Source organism: Protopterus annectens, chromosome 3.part1, assembly GCF_019279795.1.
Source record: "Protopterus annectens isolate FY-2018-M chromosome 3.part1, PAN1.0, whole genome shotgun sequence".
In the NCBI taxonomy this organism is placed as follows: Eukaryota; Metazoa; Chordata; order Ceratodontiformes; family Protopteridae; genus Protopterus; species Protopterus annectens.
The window spans coordinates 49609792-49632139 of record NC_056732.1 but is presented as its reverse complement, the minus strand read 5'-3'; the positions used below and the strand labels follow the sequence as shown (position 1 = coordinate 49632139).

At 45.3% G+C, this 22348-nt stretch overlaps 1 protein-coding gene across 4 annotated transcripts in view; it reads right to left on the bottom strand.

The window, feature by feature from the left end:
* Window positions 1-22348, bottom strand: part of VIRMA (vir like m6A methyltransferase associated) — a 1734630-nt gene that overhangs the window by 178103 nt on the left and 1534179 nt on the right. For all 4 annotated transcript variants that reach the window (XM_044066546.1, XM_044066545.1, XM_044066547.1 and 1 more), the window contains one exon: window positions 19181-19277. In XM_044066546.1, the coding sequence (XP_043922481.1) occupies window positions 19181-19277 (97 nt within the window). The remainder of the gene's footprint in view (window positions 1-19180; window positions 19278-22348) is intronic.

The window sequence follows — 22348 nt, the reverse complement described above, 5'->3', positions numbered from 1 at the left end:
AGCCACTACTACTGCCATGACCTTGGTGAACACCCTGGGGGCTGTGATGAGACCGAAAGGTAGAGTTCAAAACTGATAATGATTGGCTCCCAGTCGAAAGCGGAGGAACCTTCTGGAACGTCTGTACATCTTTATATGGTAGTATGCATCCTGGAGATCTACTGAGCACATCCAGTGGTTCTCCTGCAGGTAAGGCAGGACGGACTGTAAAATGACCATCCGGAACTTCTCTTTGGCAAATGACAGGTTTAGGGTGGAACGATCCAGAATAGGCCTTAGGTCTCCCGTCTTTTTTGCACCAAAAAGAACCTGGAATAGATGTCCGATCCAGACTGATCTCAGGGGACGGGCTGGATGACTTGTTTCCTTAGCAGCTTTTCCATTTCGAGCACTGCTGCCTCTCTTTGTGCGGGTGGTACGTCCGGGAGGTGTTTTGGGGAATGGGAGGAACCACAAAGGGGATGGTATAACCTCTGGATATAATTTGAAGCACCCAATGGTCTGTTGACACGGACTCCCATGGCATCAGGTGCAGTGAAAGACCACCCCCACTGCCTCCAGAGCACAGCAGTCGGACACAAACCCTCGGGGCTGCTGTGCTGGCCTGTCCGAGAATGGTTCTCAAGACCCAAAATTTCTTGGACCCCCCCCCCCCGCCTCTGGGCCAGTGCCTGTCTGGTCCCACTCTGCCTCTGGGGGAAGATGAGTCCTGAATGTCCCGGGAATACTGAGACTTCCGGAACTACATCTTCTTTTGCCCCCACTGATTCCTGGAAAAGGATCTTTGAGGGTTAGAGAAGTGGATCCCGACGGCAGACAGTGTCTTCCCGTCCTTTTCTCTCTGGACCAACATCCCACGAACCGTCTTCCCAAACAAGGAAGAATCATCATAAGGGGCATTCGCGAAAGACGCCTTAAAGGGTTCTGTATACCGACATAGTCTGAGTCAGGCATGTCGCCTCATGGCAATGACGGACCCGGCTGCCCTTGCCGCTCCTTCAGTGGCATGCAAAAGGAGGCACATGGATGTATTAGAAACCGCTTTGAGAATGACCATTTGCGTGGAGAATATGCTCTTATCCTCCGGTGACATGGACTCCGAGGGCGACTCAGTTAGCTTCTTGACCAGGTCACGCCGCAGTCGAGTGATGTGGGACAAATAATTCAGCACCCTTATGGAAAAAGTGTCTGAAGCATACGTCCGCTTTCCTAGATGATCCGTCATCCTGGACTCTCGGTCGGGGGGATGGACCATAGAACTTTCCTGAACTAGTTCTTTCTTGGTGGCAGCTGCTACCACCATAGTGCCTACTGGGGACCCCTTCTTCCAATTAGGTATGTCTGCAGGAGGACTCAGAATCTTATCGGGACGCTTTGGGATTGGCTACACAATGTCCAGGTCCTTCCATGCCCGGGTGGTAATACGATCCACCAAGGGATCTGTGGGGGGGGGGACACCCAGGAGGTAGACGGGCCCATGCCGAAGGCCTCCAGAAATACTGACTCATCCAAGGAAGGTTTGTAGGCAGACCAACCCCCCACTGCCGCAGGAGTTCCATGATGTCTCCAAAGGAGACATCGTCAGGGGGTGATCTGGGGGAACCTTCCCCTTTCTCCAAATCGGTGTCCTCAGTGAGGGACTCTGGGGAGGTGTCCAGGTGTTTCCTTTTGCAAGTTCATTTGAAAGGCACCTCTTCAGTGGGGCTCTCCGGAGAGGACTTGTAAACCGTCTGTGGTTCCATGAGGGGAACATTTTGGGGCACATCGAGCATGGGCTGACCCTGGATGGGCAAAATGGCTGAAGTCACACCCAGAGCCAAGGAAGTCAGGGCAGAATCCAAGGAGATGGTCAGGCGCCTCGATCCACTGGAGAGAACCCTTTCCACCACGTCCAGAACCAAGGGAGAGCAAGTATCCTGGGAGACTAGTAAGGAAGCTGCTATCCTCGGATCCGACAAGGGGATTGGAGCAGAGCCTTGAAGGAGCCAAGATATGGAGGGGAGGGCTGTGACCCGACAAAGTTGGCACCAGTGGAGAAAATCCCAACCCCTCAGATCTGACTCCCAGGCTTCGGCTCCGAGAGCCATTCAGATCCGAACTAGTCGGGTCTGACGCGTTCAAGGTAATGGCTGGCGTCGAGGTACCATCGGCGCTGACCCCCTGACTTTGGGACAGCTCGGATCCAGAAACTCCGATATCAGGGATTGGGAAGGAGAAGGAGTTATCGGGATAAAAAAGGGAAGCGAGCTCCCCCCTCCAGAGGGAGAGGGAGCTGGCAAAACCCACATCTGAATCTGGGTGTGAATAAACCTTCGCATCATTTTGTCCATGTCTGCCTCAGATAAGCTTCCGGTGGAACATGATGAGGCCACTGACGCCAACTGGGAAAGTCTGTGTGCAGAGGCCCTAGAAGAAGGACTAGGCTCCTCAGGGTCCGGCGAGAATCTGAGCGAGCAGAGCTGGGGGGGTACTAGGCCTGGACATAACCTGTTGCTTTTGAGGAGGACCCACTGGATCTGACCTGTCCGGAGATCTCTTCCTCCCTTGGTCCTTGTCTTTCCAGTGCTCCCTTTCCACAGACTGCTTGGCAGGAGGTTGAGTCCCAGCCTGGGAGGGAGGGGAAGAAACTGTAGCAGAAGAAGATGCACTCACAGACCTGATCATAGTCTAAGTGGAGACAGCCACCTCCGTAGCAGGGAGAAGTCCCTTTAAAACTAATTTAGCCCTATGGTCTTTCAAGGCCCTGGGGTTAAACCCTGCACAAATAGTGCAGGCGGTAGAAAGATGGGGGACGGCCAAACAAACCACGGACAGTGTGTGGCCATCAGCTGGAAACTTGTGGCCACACACTGTGCACTTTCTAAAAATGGGCTTCTGCTGATCCGCCATCACGAGGCACAAGGCCCTAACTCACCAACCACACACACTTACACCCAAGCTAACTAACGAGGAGGGTGAAGGCACTACACTGACTCAAATACTAAACTTTTTTTTTTTTTTTTTAAAACACGATGCTACAGCAAAAGGGAAGGTGAAGGCGAGGGAAAAAAAATCTATCTAACACTACCACAAAAGACACAAACTTCCAAAACTATCACTGAAACAACTCACCACACCTGGAGCTCTGAGACCACTATGCTCGGCAAGCCGCGGCAAATGAGGGAAGGAAGGAGATGGAGGGGTATTATGGGTAAGGGGAGGAGCTTGGAGCTCGGATCAGATGCTGGTGAAGCTGCCATCTTGGATCCGATCTGGATCAGATTCCCACAGGTTGATGATCAAATTAAGTCAAGTACTTCAGATCAGGATTTGAAGAGTAAGCATCTGAAAAGGAGTGACCTTGAAAAAGGTGCTGAGAAGGGAGATCCAGAATAGGTCTCCAATCTCCCTCCTTCCGAGGAATCGCGAACATCCTGGAATAAAAAAAAAACCTTTCCCACTTGGCAGGGGCAGGTTGAATGGTTTCCTTGGTTCACAGGGGACACTAGAACCTCCAGGAAATGAGGAAGTTGTTCTAAACAAGGTTGAGGAATCTTTGAAAAAGGAAGGAGATACTTCCATAGCATGAAGTGACCCTAAGAAATGATAGAAAGAACTCAAGAGTATGAAGAAATGAGATGTCAATTTGGAAGAAAAAGAGAAAGCCGAAGGGACCTGGTCTAAGAGAAGGCAGGGCAAACTGTCAAAGAGAAGCATGTTTATCAGACAAAGGAGGCTTCTGGGCCACAGAAATCTGAGAAGCCATAGCAGAGGGGGCCCACCTACCATCCTTCCTGCCCTTGGAGGCTTGGTGGGGTTGCCTGCGAACAAAAGCAGATCAAGAAGGATAATTTCTCTGGAACTTAGGGGATAGCTGAGACAAAAATATGTTTAAGGTCCTGCAAGGCTTAGGCCTTCTCTTGAAGAGATTTAAACAGGTTAGCAGCAGCAGTCTCAGAAGGATGCTTATTATCCAAAGGAGCATCCAACAACTTGGCCTTAATGTCCTCAGACAGAGACTGGAGATGAAACCAAGAATAACACCTTATGAGAGACCTAAAATCTGTAACCCACGAAGAGCCATCAGTAACATCATAGCTATACTTAGAGTGGCGAGCCACTTGAGAAGCAGAACCTAAAATACATATGGCAGAGGATTTGCCTTCAGAATAAGTCTTAGCAGTCAAGGATAGAGCATATCTGGTCATGTGGATCTGGTAATTAACAGACCTAAAGGCCAAAGTAGAACCAGTGTAAACTCTTTTACCAATCCTCTCCATTGCCCTACTATCCTTATCAGAAGGCAAAAGTTTGAAAGCGGGCAAGAGCTTAGAAGAGACTTACACCACAGCAGGATCAGCAGAAGAGCATTTACATAAAAACAGACAATCCTCGGGGACCTTATAGCACCTATCAGGTTTCTTAAGAGCAGGAGGTTGATGATCATTAGCCTTGGAAGCAGCATTGAAAGTCTCTAACAAGGCAGCCAACACAGGAGGAACTGCCGATGGTTTAGGAGTATCCACCTCCAACTCCTAATATCTCCTCTGAATATCAGACACTTGAGAACAAACTCACTTAAAGTATTCCATCATCCTAGCAATTAAGTACCCAAAGGACGTTTCCTCAAAAGGAGACTAAGGACGAACAGACTCCTCCTCATCAGAATCATAAGCGAAAGGCGAAGGTATCTGTGAAGAACAGGACAAATACACCTCATGAAACACTGAATCCTCATCCAAGGAATTGGGTTCCCTAAGCCATTTAGAAGGGGTAAAGGTACAAGGATGCAAAGTCACTGAAACACCTTGAGGAGGCTTCAGAGCCATCAGAGCAGAAAACAAGCCCTAAGTAAACTCTTGGCATCCCTTTGAGGATCCTTAAGGCAGACAACAACATGCTTCGCTTTTTTTGTTTTTTTTTTTGGAAGGGACATCAGCCCTAGCAAACACCAGAGATTTTGACCCTTGGCAAGATTTGATAAGAGAATGCAGAACATCTTCCCTGACCAATATCTGTGGAATCCCTCTAGGACCCTGTGAAATAATCAACCACTGTTCCCCCTTGATGACCAGAGCAGACACCTACAAAGCTTCAGAGGACGTGCAAAAAGACAGGTCCATGCTGGCCTCCAATGGAGTCGCAGCACAGGAATCCAATGTAGACACTGAATGACCTACACAACTATTACCCACTTCTAGAGGGACATCTGGTGGTGGCTGAACAGCTAAAGAATCTGTCCGAGACTTCTTGGCCTTCTTACCTAGCAGGAGTATCTCAGGGTTAAAAGAGTCTGCCATGGTACCCTGGGCTAACGGTTCAATCTGCTGCTTTCCAAGATAAATGGCTTCTAATTGTCTTATGCACAAATGTCTTAGAGCTACTACAAGAAGTATGGTCGTGGAAGCACCCAAACAAAAAAGACAGTGTTTGTGACGATCCTTATGCGGAATCTGCCTCCCACACTGACATTTTCCCTTTTTGGATGACGAACTCTAGGGAGCAAAATAAATTACAAAATCAAGAAAAGAAAAAATAAATAAATAAAAAAAACAGCCCTAATGAGGCACTTATCTGGCGGCTAGATATTAAGCACAACAATAAGGCGTTCAGACCAACTAGCAATAATGGAGTTCAAACTGGCGGCAAGGAAGTTCTGAGTAGCTGTGTTCATATGTTCCTTTTATGACCTATGTTCTGTGTGGGGAGTATGGGTGTGATGTATTGCGTGCATTAGGCTTTGGTACACTGGTCAAGCATTGGGGTCCCCTGGGCAGGAGATTCCCTCTGTTTAGAATACTGCAACAGAGATACAAAAGGACATCAGTATGTGCAGGATAATGTTTTGTGGAGGAGTGAGGTTTAAAGGAAGGTAGGAATTAATCAATTTTTGTAATGCTGAATTGAGGATAAATATACAAAAGAATAGATGTGACGCATAATATTTGCACTGGGAAAATGCTAATATGGTTTGTTTTTCTTTTAAGTAAATGTGTTTGCCTGTGTCTTAAGTAATAATTCAATAAAGTTGTTAAAAAAAACTGTGGAAAAAGTATTAACAAATGAGGTCACCAGTGTGCTTGTGGAAAATAATTACTCACTGTACACCAGGGCAGAAGAGAGTTTATTCTGCAATCAGAGGATGCTGAGATTCAAAATGCTATATCCAGATGTTTTTAGAATTTTTTTCCTAAAAAATCAAAACATTTTTGGATGCAGAACAGACTAAGGAAGAAATGGGGACTATCGTTTTCATTCCTCTGACAATATCACAACACAGAGAGACCACTTCCATTGTTCCACAGGAAAGTGATTGAGTGACAGGAAAATAGCCCAGGAGCTTACTAGAAAATTCAGAAGTACCTCAGACTTGAACCCGTGACTGGTGCTGAGTGGTGAAGATGATGAGAAAAGTCATGAAATAATGTGAAAGTAGGAAATGAGTGGAAGAGTTGTAAAGTGTAGTTTTCATGAGAAGCAGACTGGACATAAGGGGAGCACGCTGTCTGAATGAACATAATATTGGCAAATGCAAAAATAGTGAGTGCTGTTTGCTGAAATTACTTTGCGGACAGTGGAGTTTGCTTTTTTCTCCACTGCTGTCGACCTTGGAGTTGGTATATACAACTCCGGGAAAAAAATGGTGAGCTGTTCAAAGGAGTCTTTTGGCAAACAGCTTTTGTTTTTTTTCCGTCAAAATTATCTTCTATGACTCCATATGAATCTAGATATCTGAATTTTGCTTCTGCAAGAAGTGGTTAAAAACAACTGGACGTTTCTGTACTGTGTTAAATTGGCAGAATTCCTATTACAGCATTAATATTTAGAAGAAAAATGTGCAGAATACATTTCTTGAAGTAAACTGCATGGTATATCATAAAATAGTTCTGCACAGTACATAGGAGTATTTTAAACGTGAGGAGAGGGAGTCTTATTGGTGACTGTTTATGCTAGTAATGTTAAAAGAAAAAAGATACTTTTTAATGACAGTAATATATACCGTATTTATACTGTAATGAGATAAAGGCTGGATTTAAGCATTAAAATGTTGTGATCTTGATCTGTTGGTGGGAGGATGTGGAAGTGTACCAAAAATATGTATGTATTAAAATATGGTGTTTTTCCTGCTGTTATACATGTAGACTAAAGTTCTTGGTTTGTGTGACAGGGTGCTAAAAAAGTACAGTTTTGTACCTACCATAAATGTAGATGTTCGAGTGCTGAAACAGCTGCAGTAATGACAGATGGGGTTTTCAGCCGTCAGGCGGTCCCTCGGTCGGTCGAATTCCAAAGTCTTGGTCCGGCGTCGGTTGTTGTCGCTTACTCTTCTGACGTCAGGAAGGCCAGAGTATACAAGACACAGCCGACGCCATGTTCTTCAGTCTTTCTTGCCCCAGATGTCAGGTGCCCCCAAAAAGGAAGGCAATACATAAATAAAACTAAACCATAAAAGCAAGCAAATAAAACATAGCAGGATAACCCAGTCAGGAGGTATGAAGAGGTTTTTTAGGCCCCAAGGCCTACCAAGAGGGGAAGGAGGGAGGGAAACCTGTACTGCAGCTGTATCAGCACTCGAACATCTACATTTATGGTAGGTACAAAACTGTACTATGTTCATCGTGCATACAGCTGCAGTAATGACAGATGGGTAGAGTCCCAAAGCTATGCATAGGGTGGTAGGTATTATGAGGAACTGGGTTGAGCCAGAATGCCCTGCAAAACAGCAGTGGCAAAGCCTGCTCTTGTTCTGGAGTATAAAGGCAGATGGTAGTGTTTTGTGAAGGTATGTACAGAACTCCAAGTGGCTGCCTCCAAGATATCCTTAGTAGGCACACCTCTAAGGAAGGCTGTAGAGGTGGCTGTTGCCCTGGTGGAGTGAGATATGATACCATTGGGGACAGGTTTCCCATGATGGGAGTAACAAAAACGTATGCAGTGGCCAATCCACTTGGAAATGGTCTGTTTGGTCACTGGTTTCCCAGGAGCCCTCAGGGCATAGGACACAAAAAGCTGGTCTGATTTCCTGATTGACTTTGTTCTGTCCAAATAGTAATGTAGCTGCCTATGAATGTCTAAGGAGTGAAGCAGCCTTTCCCCTTTGTTTTGAGGATTAGGATAAAAGGTAGGTAGGTGTATGGCTTGGTTTAGAGCTACCCTGGATACAACTTTTGGCATAAAGGACGGGTTAGTATGAAGGGAAACCCTATCCTGATGGAAGATGAGGAAAGGCTGCACCGCCATGAGGGCCTGTAATTCAGAAACCCTACGAGCTGAAGTAATGGCCAGAAGAAAAGCTGTTTTCCAGGACAAATATTGCAGATCTGTTGAGGCAGCAGGTTCAAAGGGAGGCAATGTTAATTTTTCCAGAATGTAGTTAAGGTCCCAGGCTGGTATTGGTTGCTTCCTTGGCGGTCTTATATTCTTAGCCCCTCTGAGGAACTGTCGTAAGAGTGGTTGAGAGAACAAAGGGGGGTCTGTGTTGTATTCTGCAGAGATGGCTGAGGCATGTATTTTAATGGAAGAAAATGAAAGTCCACTGTTCAGTAGCTCAGCTAGGTACTGTAAAACCCGAGGCAAGTTCAACTTCCTAGGATCCTGGCCTCTTTTCTCATTCCAACAGCAAAACCGCTTCCATTTTGCGGAGTAAGCTTTTCTAGTTGATGGTCTTCTGGCCTCCAAAATGACATCCTGCACCTCCTTGGAGAGAAGGGTGTGTTGTGGTGTTAAGGAATTTTCCATGCAGCGAGGTTGAGTGTCTTCAGCTGACTGTGCAGGGTCTTGTAGCTGTTCTGAGTCAGCTGAAGTGGTATTATAGGCAAGGCCCAGGGAGGAGAATGGATTAGACTCCTCAGGAGTGGATATCAGTGTTGCCTTGGCCAATCTGGTGCAATCAGTATCATCCTTGGTTTGTCTGCTCTTGCTTTCAACAGTACCTTGGGCAATAGAGGCAGAGGTGGGAATGCATAAACTGTCCATGCTGTCCAACTGAATGAAAAGGCGTCCACTTTCCAGGCCTTTGGATGGAAGGTCCTTGAACAAAACTTTGTCAATTGATGGTTCCTGTGGGAGGCAAAAAGATCTATGTCTGGCCTCCCCCATGCTTGAATTATCTCTGCAAACACCTGAGGATGTAACTCCCATTCGTGTGGGTCTATCATATTCCTGCTCAGAGTATCTGCCAGTGTGTTTTCCAGTCCTGGCAGATATTGTGCTTGAAGCTCGATTTGTCTTTCCAGAGCCAAGTTCCAAAGAGTCATGGCTAGTCTGCACAAGGGGTATGAATGTGTTCCTCCTTGTTTGTTTATGTACCACATTACCGTGGTGTTGTCTGTTTTTATCAGTAGTTGTCCTGGATGCAGGAAGTCTTTGAAAGCTGTAATTGCATTTATTACTGCTAGCATTTCTTTTTGATTGATGTGAAGGTGCTTTTCCTTTTGGGACCATCTTCCCTGAATGCACCTGTCCTTCATGTGTGCCCCCCAGGCGTAATCTGAGGCGTCTGTGGTTAAGACTTGATTTGCTTGAGGCTTGCAGAATGGGAGGCCTGTGTTTACTTGACATGCTTGTGCCCACCATAGAAATTCCTTTTGTAGACATGGAATTATTGGTATAATTGCTTCCAAACTGTGACTGGGTTGAGACCATAGATTTTTTTAGGTACCATTGAAGTTTCCTCATATGCAGCTTTGCACATGGGATTAGAAGAAAGCAAGATGCCATGAATCCCAGAGCCTGCAGGATTTTCCTTGCAGTAAGCCTGGTACTTTTTGCTAGTGTTTTGAAGTACTGAGGTAGTTGCCCTTGTTCTGGCGTAAGATATGCCATCTGGGTGTTTGTGTCCAAGCTGGCACCCAGGAAGGTTATTTTCTGGACTGGTGTTAGCCTTGATTTCTCCTTGTTGATGGTGTATCCCAGAGAAAGCAGTAACCGTGTCACATATGCCAGATGTTCTAGTAGTCTGTGTTTGCTGTCCGCTTGGATCAGGCAGTCGTCCAGATAAGGGTAAATTTGTATCCCTTGTAGTCTGCAGTAGGCGATCACTGATGCCAGGCACTTTGTGAATACTCTGGGCGCAGTAGATAAGCCAAAGGGCAATGCAGAGAATTGATAGTGAATTGAACCTGCAAGAAATCTGAGGTATCTTCTGCAACTTTGTCTGATTGGGACATGCAGGTATGCCTCCTTGAGGTCCAATGTTACCAGCCAAAACTCCTTGCCCAGCATGGGAAGAAGTTGCTGTAATGTGAGCATCTTGAATTTTGGTACGAGTAGGTATGTGTTTAGGATGGATAAGTCCAGAATGGGTCTCCAGTCGGATCCTTTTCTTGGTACCAGAAAGAGTCTTGAATAAAATCCTTGACCTTGTTGGTGCGTAGGTACCTTCTGTATAGCTCTCATGTTTAGGAGCTTTGAAATTTGCAGTTGTGCCTCTGCCCTTTGATTTTGTGGCAGGTTTGGCATGCCTCTCTTTTTTGGAAGAGTGTGGAATTGAAATTTGTAGCCTCTGTTTATAATGTCCAGTATCCATTTGTCTGTTGTGACAATATGCCAATTGCTTGCAAATAATGCTAGTTTCCCTCCCAAAGGTGCTGCCAACTGAAAATGGCTTGGCATGGAAATGAGGGAGTCATTGAGTTTGCTTCCTGTATTGTTGTGCACTGTCTTCACCACCTCTTGGTGCTGGAGATTGCCATTGTCTGCCTCTGTATGATCCTTGTGATTGCCCTCTGCCCCTTGTGCGTCTGTATCTACCTCTTTGGGGCTTGTCACTGGCTGGAAAGGACCAGTTTTTTGAAGGCCAATTCCTGCTAAACCGTGGTGGCTGGACCTGTAGGAAGGCTTTGACAGTTTGCATAGACTTGGCTTTTTCCTCCATTTTTCGTAGTATATCCTCAGCATTAGTACCAAAAAGAACATCCTTTTGCAAAGGGGCATCAAGAAGTTTAGCTTTCACATGATCCGGTAAAGTTTGCTCCCTAAGCCAGGCATGTCTACGGATGACTGACCCTGTAGCAGCCGCTCTCCTGTAACTCTTTTAAATCTGGTTGTTCAAGATTTGACATTTTGTTCTTTAATTGTGATAACAAGTACTGTTGATATTTTATCATATGAAACTGACAGTTTAAGGCCCTCATGGCTAGGGTGGCCGAGGTATATACCTTCTTACCCCACCTTTCTAGAGATCTGGATTCCCTTTCTGCAGGGAGTGGATTCTTGGCAGTGGCGGCTTTTAATCCCTTAGGGCCTTGAGAAATGGTTTCAGGGTCAGCATTATGGCCTTTATAGAGAAATTGGTGAGAAGTGGGTACTCTGTAATATCTATCAGGTTTTACTGGGGCTGGAGGCAGAGAATCAGGGTTAAGACAAGCCTCCGAATAGACATCATCCAGTACCTCCAAAACAGGGGGTATAGCCAGAGGTCTGTGTTGAGGTAACCAGAGAAATTCCCTAAGTCTTTTCTTGGAGTCGGAAAAGTCTTGGCCTTCCCAATGGAAGTGCTCCCAAGGTGTGCAGGGTTTCCCCAAAAGAAAAATCCTCAGGGGGGGACACAGAAGGGATGGATTGCTCAGCATCCGAATCCTCAAAGGGAGAATAAGAGTGTTCCTCTGCATCAGAATGCTCCGAAATAATGGATCCCTGGTCAGAAGATGGAGATTCTTCCTCTACTCTGGGTCTCTTATCAGGAGGAGGCTGGGAACCTCTGATAAGTGTAATAAGGTCTTCTGCCATCTTAAGCATGTGTTTCTTAGGCAAGGGTGCAGAAGATGGGCCTTGTGCAACAGGCCTAGTGTGATGCCTGACTGCTTTGGCTTTAGTAAAAGCCTTAATAGAAAAAGTCGATGAAGGCCTAAAAACACCATGGGCAGAGGTGGACCTGTCCACATTAATAGGTTCAAAAGAAGCCGGGGCTTCGGTAGTAGTTTGGGAAAGAGCCGAAGGGCCTGCGGTCTCAGGTACAGAGGACACCGCCAGAGACGTGTCGTCGGCGGTCAGGGACTGCAAAGGCGTCTCACTGAGAACCGGAGCACGTGGAGCCTGTTTCGGTGTGGTGTCAGCGGAGACCACGGTCTTCGCGTGTCGGTCCTTTTCCCTGCATTTTTTGGGTAAAACGGTAGTCGGAGTGTCCGACGACATTTTATAGTCAAACGCTTTTCCAAAATAATGTTGGGCGAACTCCGCCCGACGCTTGATAGTGCGTTTATTAAAGGTAGCGCAAAAGCGACAGCCCGAGACGTCGTGGTCTGGGCCCAAACAAGGTATGCAAAGGGAATGGAAATCCTTATGCGGTATTTGCTTCCCACAAGAAATACAATTATTAACTTTTTCTGACATCGGTCTGAGGCAAGAAAAGTTTCCCCAACAGGGTACTTAGCTTTAAAGAAGACTTCGGTTCCAAATATTTTCGTAATTCAGGAGCTGGCCGACCGGCACTTGCGAACTGCTTCTGCTTCGGGCACCGCGCGGCAAAAAAGACTGAAGAACATGGCGTCGGCTGTGTCTTATATACTCTGGCCTTCCTGACGTCAGAAGAGTAAGCGACAACAACCGACGCCGGACCAAGACTTTGGAATTCGGCCGACCGAGGGACCGCCTGACGGCTGAAAACCCCATCTGTCATTACTGCAGCTGTATGCACGATGAACATGTACTCTGTTATACAGCTCAGCAAACAAAATAAAAAGATACATTTTAAGCAAAATATGTTAAAATACTTAATAGGTTTAGATTATACCACTAACCCAATGCATGACACACTCTTGCTAACTATTCAAAGGTATCTCTAAATCTCAATTCTTTTGGCTACCTGGGGAACTTACTTGCACTTCAGTTAGCCCCGGAGTTGGATTATGGATGATTAGTCACATCTTTAATCAGCACAATATTCAATGATTACAAAGTAAAGTTACTGAAATGAGAATCAGCCAATTAAAGGAAGATGCAAATATTCTAGCTGCACCAATACCTATCAACTGTCCAGATTTTTGCCCCATATTTTTGGTATGATCCTCATAAAATTTGTGGTTTTCTGGCAAATCTGTGAAGACTGAAGTCACTAAATAATGACATACATTTGAGTTTCAGACATTATATCCTCCAGAAAATATATGAGAACACAAATTATTTTATTCTAACAACGTTCTATGCTTGCAACAGTAATATTTAAAATATAACCCTAATTTTTGGCATTTGTCCTCCCTATTATTTTAGGTTTGTTCAGATTTCTTGTGCTAAGAGGTTGAGAGATATGGCTGCATCTCATACTTGGAAAAAGTAAATTAAACAACTCACATCTAACAGATTCAAAACATAGTACAGTTGTGTACACTTACCATAAATGCAGATGTTCGAGTGTACTCAATGTTGCAGTCATCACCTGTGGGTTATCTCTGCTGTGGTAGCCCTGAGCCGGCCCAAATACCAGAGTCAATGTTTTTCTGCATCAGCTGCTGTCGCCTGCAGACTGACATCAGGTCGCCAGTGCTATAAAGCAAGGCAGCAGACGCAATTACATCAGTTTTTCTTGCCCTAACCAAACAGAAGTCTCAAGAGATAAGATACAGAAAACATGGTGGTGAACAACCACCCCCAAGAAGCTTATGTCTCCCAAAGGAAAGAAGATATAAGGGGGAAGGAGGGAGGGAAACCAGGACTGCAACAGTGAATACACTCGAACATTACCATAAAGGTAGATGTTCGAGTGTATTCACTGTTGCAGTCATCACCTGTTTGAAAATTCCTAAAGCTGAAGACAGGGGTGGTGGGAAAATGGAGAGACCTAGGCAGGAGTAAGGAGGCCCTGCAGTACTACAGATGCAAACCCTGCCCTAGCCTTGGAGAAAAGAGGAAGGTGGTAATCCTTACTGAAGGTATGGACAGAAGTCCAGGTGGCAGCTTCCAAGATGTCCCTGGTGGGGACTCCTCTGAGGAATGCTGTGGAAGTGGAGGCTGTCTTAGTGAAATGGGTACAAACAGACTCAGGGGGAGGTTTCCCTTGAAAACTGTAGCAGAAATGGATACAGTGTGATATCCATTTAGAGATAAGTCTGCTTGGAGATGGGCTTCCCCTCTGCCCCTAAGGCAAAACTGACAAGAAGTTGGTCTGTTTTTCTGAAGGGTTTAGTACGGTCCAGGTAGTATCTTAGCTGCCTGTGCACATCTAGGGAGTGCAGAATTCTTTCCTCCCTTGTTTTGAGAGTCAGGGAAGAAGGTAGGCAGATGAAGGGCCTGGTTGAGAGTCGCATTAAATATCACCTTGGACATAAAGGAGGGGTTAGTCCTAAGGGACACCGTGTCTGCATGGAAAATGATGAAGGGCTTAATGGCCATCAGTGCCTGGAGTTCAGAAACCATTCTGGTTGAAGTGATGGCCAGCAAAAAGGCAGTCTTCCAAGAGAGGAATTGTAGGGTCAGTTTTTCCTGAACAAAATTAAGGTCCCAGGCTGGCATGGGAGGCCTAATGTTAGAAGCCCCTCTTAGGAATTGCTTAATCAAAGAGTGAGAGAACAAAGGCTGATCTGTGTTAAAGTGAGCAAAAATGGCTGAAGCATGAATCTTAACCGAAGAGGAGGGACCACTATTCAGTAACTCTGCTAGATATTCCAGGATGAGAGGGACAGCAGGTAGGGATGAACTGGCCCTCTGGCCTGGCACCAAGAGCAGAATCTTTTCCATTTTCCTGAGTAAGATCTTCTGGTGCTTGGCCTTCTGGATTCTGTGAGAATGTCCAGCACCTACTTGCTTAGCAGGGGCCTTTCCTTTACCTTGGGAGTATCAGTCATGCTGATAGCTTGAGAGTCTTGCAAGTCTAGGTGCAGCATTTCCCCCCTTGATTGAGTCAAGAGGTTTGGGATTTGTGGAAGCTGAGATGTGAGACTGCACAGCAGGGGGGTACCAATGTTACCTGGGCCAGTCTGGAGTAATAAGGATGTCCTTGGGAGCCTCCTCCTCTGATCTTGATGAGTACCTTGGGAACAAGAGGAAGAGGGGGGGAAGGCATACACAAAGAGGGAGTTCCAAAGGAAGGTTAAGGCCTGCATGACAGATGGTGAAATTCCCTGGTGCAAAATTTCTTTAGCTGATGGTTGAGGTGAGAAGCAAATAAGTCTACCTCTGGGTTTCCCCACACGTGAGTGACTCTATGGAGAGTTTTCTGTGGAGCTGCCATTCGTGGGGGTTCACCATGTGTCTGCTTAAGTAGCTTGCCAGGGTGTTGTTGATTCCTGGGAGGTATTGGGCTATAAAGTGTAATCCCATGGATGAGTCCGTCAGGCAGAAGTACATGGCTAGCCTGCACAGTGGGTAAGAGTGAGTCCCTCCCAGTTTGTTAATGTACCACATTACTGTGGTGTTGTCTGTTTTGACAAGCAGAACCCCTGGCCTGAGATGAGGCTGGAAGGATGTCAGAGCCTTCTGTACTGCAAGCATTTCCTTCTGGTTGATGCGCAAGGGAAGGTGTTGGGCATCCCAATGGCCCAGGGTGCATCTGCCCCCTAGGTGGGCGCCCCAGGCGACTTCCAAAGTGTCATTAGTGAGGGTCTGGCCTGTTGAGCGGTGAATGAAGGGGGGGGTCCTGGTTCTTGGCACATGTCTCTGCCCACCAGAGCAACTCTGCCCTTATACAGGGGATCAGATGAAGATAAGTCTCCAGAGGTTCGGAACGCTGGCACCAAAGGTTCCTTAGGTACCACTGAAGTTTTCTCAGGTGCAGTCCGGCCAGAGGAATCAGAAGGATGCAAAAAGCCATGTATCCCAAAGCCTGCAAGAACTTCCTTGCTGTGAGTTGACTTAGGGACGCCAGCTGAGTAAAGTAGAGAGACGGGAATTTCTGCTTCTCTGGGGTTAAGAAGGCCATTTGGGATGCTGTGTCCAGCAGAGCTCCCAGGAAGATGATACTCCTTGGAGGGAGTCTGCTTCGATTTCCTCTCGTTGATGGTGAATCCCAAGAAAGTGAGAAGGGTTTTGACGAAGACTAAGTCCTGCAGGAGCTTTTCTTTGCTCTCTGCTTGGATGAGACAGTCGTCCAGATAGGGATAAATCTGAATGTTTTTTCTGTCTGCAGAATGTTATGGCCGTGGCTAGACATTTGGTGAAAACCCTGAGAGCAGTAGATAAGCTAAAGGGAAGAGCAGAGAACTGAAAGTGCTGTGAGCCTGCTCTGAAGCGTAAGACTTTTCTGCAGGACTAACTTATAGGGATATGAAGGTTTGCATCTTTTAGGTCAAGGGTCACTAACCAGGCATTTTTTGTCAGCATAGGCAGCAGCTGCTGCAAGGTTAGCATTCTGAATTTGGGGACCACCAGGGAGGTGTTCAGAATGAATAGATCCAGGATTAGTCGCCAAGTGCCCTCCTTTCTGGTGACATGGAATAGCCTGGAATAGGAGCCTTTGCCTGCTTGATCTATGGGAACAGGTTCTACTGCCCCCGGGATATGAGGGTTTGGACTTGTTTTAATCCCACTGATTTGGCGGTAAGATTGGGTAGCCTTTGGGGATTGTGAGTTCGTAGAAACTGAATTTGTATCCCTGAAAAATTACTTGACATTATCGGGTAGAGGTTGTTCCTTCAACTATGCACATCTCCGAATGACAGATCAAGACAATGCTGCCTTGCTAGAGGCGTCTAGTGCATCATAGCCACAGTGTAAAGAATGCCTATTCACTTGACAAGAGGAGTGCAATAAATTTGCTAGCTCCTTAGAATTGGAACAGTTGGGAAAAGTAGAAATCTTTTGCTTTAATAGTTCCAAAGTGTGCTGTTGATATTTTAACATATGGAACTGACAGCTGAGAGCTCAGATGGCTAAGGCTACAGAGGTATATACCTTTTTTCTCAATCTGTCCAGAGCTCTGGCCTCTTTATCAGGAGTAGCATTCTTTGCTGAACTAGCCCTAGCTCCTTTGCGGCCCTGTGTAATGACCTCTGGGTCTGCAGCGGGATTTCTGTACAGGTATGTGTGGGTGTCTGGTACCCTGTAATACCTGTCAGGCTTACTGGGAGCTGGAGGAAGGGCATCCGGGGCTCAGCAGGATTCAAGGAAAACATAATACACCACATCTAAAACAGGGGGAATGGCAAGAGGTCTGTGCTGAGGAAGGTCTAGAAATTCTCTTAGCCTTTTCTTGGATTGAGGGAAGTCCTGAGATTCCCATTGGAAATGCTCCCTGAGGGTTTCCCCAGAGGAAAAATCTTCTGGTGGGGAGGCAGAAGGGATGGATTCTTCTGCATTTGAATCCTCATAAGCAGTAAGAGGTTGCTGATCCTCCTCGAAGTCTGAATAATCTGATTCCTCAGAATCCTGCTCTGTCAATAATTCTGGAGAAGGAAGTCTTTTTCTTTAAAAGAAGAAGCCTGACTGGCCCTGATAGGGGAAATAAGATCTTCTGCCATCTTAAGCATCTGGGCCTGGGGTGGAGGGGTGGGAGGAAGATGGTGGCTAGATGAAGATTTCCTAGTGGTGGCCTGGCTTCTAGGCCTAAGAGAAGTCATCGGTCTGAGATTAGCGGTAGTGAAGACGTTGGTTTCTGACTGGAATTGGTAGTGCAAAAGACATCCTCGGAAGCCGGTACCCGCCTAGCGCTCCAGACCCAACCGACACAGAGACTGCCAAAGGCTCTGAAGACGAAGAAGATTTCTGCGGCATACCGGACTCCTAAAGGGTCTCGGTAGAGTCTGCATGGCAAATGCATCGGGCATCAGGGGCTACAAAAGCGCCTCACTGAATTCCGGAGTACTGACGACCAGTTTAGAGGAGGAGTTGTTGGAAGGCTTGGCCTTGTGAGGTCTGTCTCTATCCTTATCCTTACACTTTTTCGGATGTTCTGCTGATGGCTGGTTAACCAACGCCATATGGGAAGATGGAGGACGAAAATAACTATCAACAAAAAGAGCCCGCCGATGAATATTTCTCACGTTAAAGAGGGCACAGAACTGACAGTGGGCTATGTCGTGGTCTGGGCCTAAACAAGTAAAGCAGTAAGAATGGAAGTCTCATTGTGGGATTTGCTTACCACAAACGAGACAATTGTTAACTTTTTTGGATATCGGTTAGTGCAAGAAAAAGAGATCCCCAATGGGATACTTGGCTTTAGATGTTTTCAGCTGTGTTCCAAACTCTGTAGTGACCAACCAGCACACTTGCGAACTGCTTCTGCTATGGGCTCCACAGCAAGAAAGACTGATGCAATGGCATCAATTGCCTTGCTTTATAGCACTGACGACCTGACGTCAGTCTGCAGGTGACAGCAGCTGACACAGAAAAACACTGACACTGGTATCCGGGCTGGCTGAGGCCTACCACAGCAGGGATAACCCACAGGTGATGACTGTAACAGTGAAACACGAAGAACATCTATAGCATACAAGGATATACATTTTCTGTTCAATGTATTTTGCTTCTTAGTCATTACTTCCACAAAGTAGTCTCACTAATCTACCTGCACCCACATCATGCCCTGACCCACGTCATGCCCTGACCCTGCCTCTTTAAGGTTTCATAATGTCTGCAACCAGCAACTTTGATGGGAATGGGAGAAGTGGTGTGGATATCTGTAGGAAGACATTACCAAATATATTATTCCCCCCAAATAGATATACGAATGGAAAGTATTACCATTCCAATCCCTTTCTGTTTGTATTACCTAGACTTGCAAACAGCAACCAGAACTCAAATTACATGTTCCGAAACAATCCATCTTAAACTAATATAAGCATATTATATCTTATGTATATGATTCCTCCAATCTTTCAGCGAACACCTAGTTGTCTATAACCTGGCAAGCAGCAAATACCCTCAAAACCAGAATGATGCAACGCACAAACACAAAGGGCAGAAAACAAATTAACTTCAACACAAACAATGTTGAAATGGGTTAGGAAATGTCAATATGTCAGTAGAGTAGAGAATCTGGTTTTAACAAACTTCACCTTTATGCAGAACACGCAAATGGTCAAATAACAATTGGTAGCATACAGTGCCTATTTCATAACACAGCAACTTAAGAAAGTGCTCCATCAGTTCAGAGAACATATAAAAATTCCAATTTCCCACTTTAACTTGTAGGTTTTAGCTAACATTTGTTTTATTACCACTAGTAACATTACTAATACACAAACAGGAGAGATGTCGATTTCCAAAGTGTCAGAATTAATCAAGCGAGCATCTAATGCAACCTGTTTAAGATTTTCAAATTATACTGTACCATTTCCACATCAGCGTCAGTTTCCTCTGCTTGGAATGGAGAGAACCACAGACTCTTGAGTTGTTCATCAACTATATCTGCCAATATGTATACCGTTCTGAAACAAAGAACAAAAGTATGCATAAACCAAAGATCTCATATAACATATTAAAAATGTACACTAAGACACAGTACAATTATGTAAGATCATACGATAACAGTAGATGTCAACTTCTCACAGTTGCAATATTTTTTATTTTTGAGATATCCTGCCAAGGACAGCCAGATGTCCACCAAGCATACCAAAGGCTTTACATCTTCCTGGCATCATATGTCAGAAGTATGTCCTACACACAAGGCGTAAAGTACATATGTGATGTATGGGCACCTAATCTTGACAAAACTGAAGTGTCCTAGGAGAAACATAGTGACCCCAGAGAAACAAAAACATGCCCAACAAGGAAGTGAAACAGAAGGAAATAAGGACGTAAGAAGAATCCCCTCAGTCTGCAATAAGGCAACAGAAAATAACAAAAGGCGGGTCTAAAGGGAAAGTAAACGAGATTGGTTAAACGGCAGTAAAACTGTCCAAGAGGCCAGAGAGGACTGATTTAGTGAAGGCTTTTCTGGACCTTGAAGAGGCATCTATCCTGTAGTATTTACTGAAAGTATGTACAGATGACTAGGTGGCAGCCTCCAGAATGGACATGGCATCCACTCCTTTGTACTAAGCTCCAGAGGCTGCTATTGCTCTGGTACAGTGAGCTTGAGGGAAACGACTTGTTGTACAGACAGTAACAAAATGAGATGGCCATAGAGATCAGATAGTTTGCTTGGATACTGGTTGGCCCAGTTTAGAGCCTATGAAAGAAACAAGCAACTGATCAGCTTTTAGAATGGATTTTGTTTTGTCCAAATAAAATCTTAGCCACCGGTGAATGTCCAGAGAATGCAGTATCCTTTCCCACTGATTCTGTGGGTTGGAAAAGAAGGAAGATAGGTTTATGGCCTGATTGCATGCCAACTTGTTCACTACTTTAGGCATAAATAAAAAATTAGCCTGGAGGGTCACCATGTCTCTGAAAAAGCATGAAATGGAGAAACGGCCACAAATGGCCGAAACTCTCCTTAGCTGACATGAGGACAAGGAGCTTGTTAGTGGACATGAGGACAAGGAGGATATTTTTTCCAAGTACAGAATTCAAGGGTTACTGATGTTGCCGGTTCCAAAGGAGGTAAGGTACACTTCTCCAATACAAAGTTGAGGTCCCAAGTAGAGGTAATTGGATTTCTAGGTGGTCTAAGATGCAGAACCCCCTTTAAGGAATAACATGACCTCAGATCTGTCCGTAAGTGGGGGAATGAGAGGTAAGAAAGTGGAAATGGGTGGCAGGTTGGATTTAATGGAATAGTAGGCCTGACCTGTATGTAATCATTTGCACAGATATTTCCACCACACAAAAGAAAAGGCCAGTGATACTCAGAGGGTTTAATAAAAAAACAAATGCCAAACACACCAAATAACTGCTCTACCGCTGCGGCTCCTGCAAGCCTTTCACAGAGTATAAATCATTAGGAAAACAGCTTAATTAAACAGTCGACTCGCTAAGATATCAATTAACCTCAATTAACAATTTCAAAAAATCTTAAAAATACATCACTACAAAAAGCATTTTCAATTGCATTCTGCAGGACCCAAAAGTGTTAAACTTTAAAATAAATACTGATTCCTTCTTTCTCAACTGTTTTTTTTACATGTAATATTCTAAAATTATCCGTTAAAACCTGCTCCAATACTGTTACTTGCAACCCCCCTGGGTCCCCTCCATGTTTGTCCAAAAAATGCATGGCAACTGGATTGTAATTACAGCCTTTTTAATATCACGTACATGTTCCTTTAATATGGTTGCTAGGCTTCTTTTACTCTTTCCAATGTAATATTTGTTACATGGACATCTTAAACAATATATTATTCCTTCGCTTGCACAGTTACAAATTCACACAAATAGTTCAGATTGGAAGGTACCTCTGACTGGTTGGGGTCTTGTCCAGTTCTTTGGCACCAACAGGAAAATCTCTTCCATTTGGCTATATAAGATTTTCGAGTGGTGGGTCTTCTAGCTTCTTGAAGAACCTTAATAAAATCCTTATGCCTATAAGAAATCAGACCCCTATCACTTACAGAGTTAGGTTTAGGGATGACAGATTGTGGTGCGGCAGTAACCCTTTATGTTGAGTGATGAGATCCACTTGTTGGAAAAATGCTGTCTTTGCCAAAAGTGAATCACTAAACAAGAGTTTTTTTTTTTTTTGTGGGGGGGCAATGGAAGGAAGGCATAGAGGAACTTCCCTGTCCATTGAAAGGAGAAAGCATCTCTCCTCCAAGTTGAGGGACAAGGGTCTCTGGTGAAAAATAGGTGTTTGAAGCAAATAGGTCTATCAGCAGGATCCTCCAGCTGTGAAGAATGCCATGGAAAACCTCTCTCTCCAAGGTCCATTGATAAGGGTCCTCTAAGGACCTGCTTAAAGAGTATGCCAGTACGTTATCCTGTGAAAGGATGTATCTGTGAGTGACATGTTTTTCTGGGTGGCAGGATCCCAGGCTTTCATGCCATTCAGCACAATTGGTAAGATCTGGTCCCTTCTTGCTTATGTACCATATTACTGTGTTGATGTCTGAATATTTGTAGGGTACCTGGCTTTCAGAGATGTGAAAAGACCCGAAGAGCTTGAATGAGGGTCCTCATTTCCTTCATGCTTATGTAGTCTTTTAGCAGCACTGGTTGCCATCTGTCCTGAAATTGTTCGGTATCTGTCCAGGCTCCTCATGCCTTGTCTGAGGTAACTGTGTACACATCCTGAACTGGGGCCGCAGGAGTGAATGGAAACCCAGGACTGAGATTCACTTGCTGCATCCCTAACAACATCCTGTCTGAGGCAGAGTAAAAGAAGCATCACTGTGTCCAGAGGGTGAGAGTGCCGAGATCAAACTGTTTTCAGGTACCACTGGATCTTCCTCATATGCAGTTTGGTTATGGGGAGGACTGGGATAGTAGCTACCATGAACCCAAGAGCCCTTAGGATCTCCCTGGCTGAGCATTGGCTGACGGAGGCAAGGATGTGGAAGTAGCTTGCAAGGCTCTGCACCTTCTACTGAGGTTACAAGGCCTGCATTATTTTTGTATCCAG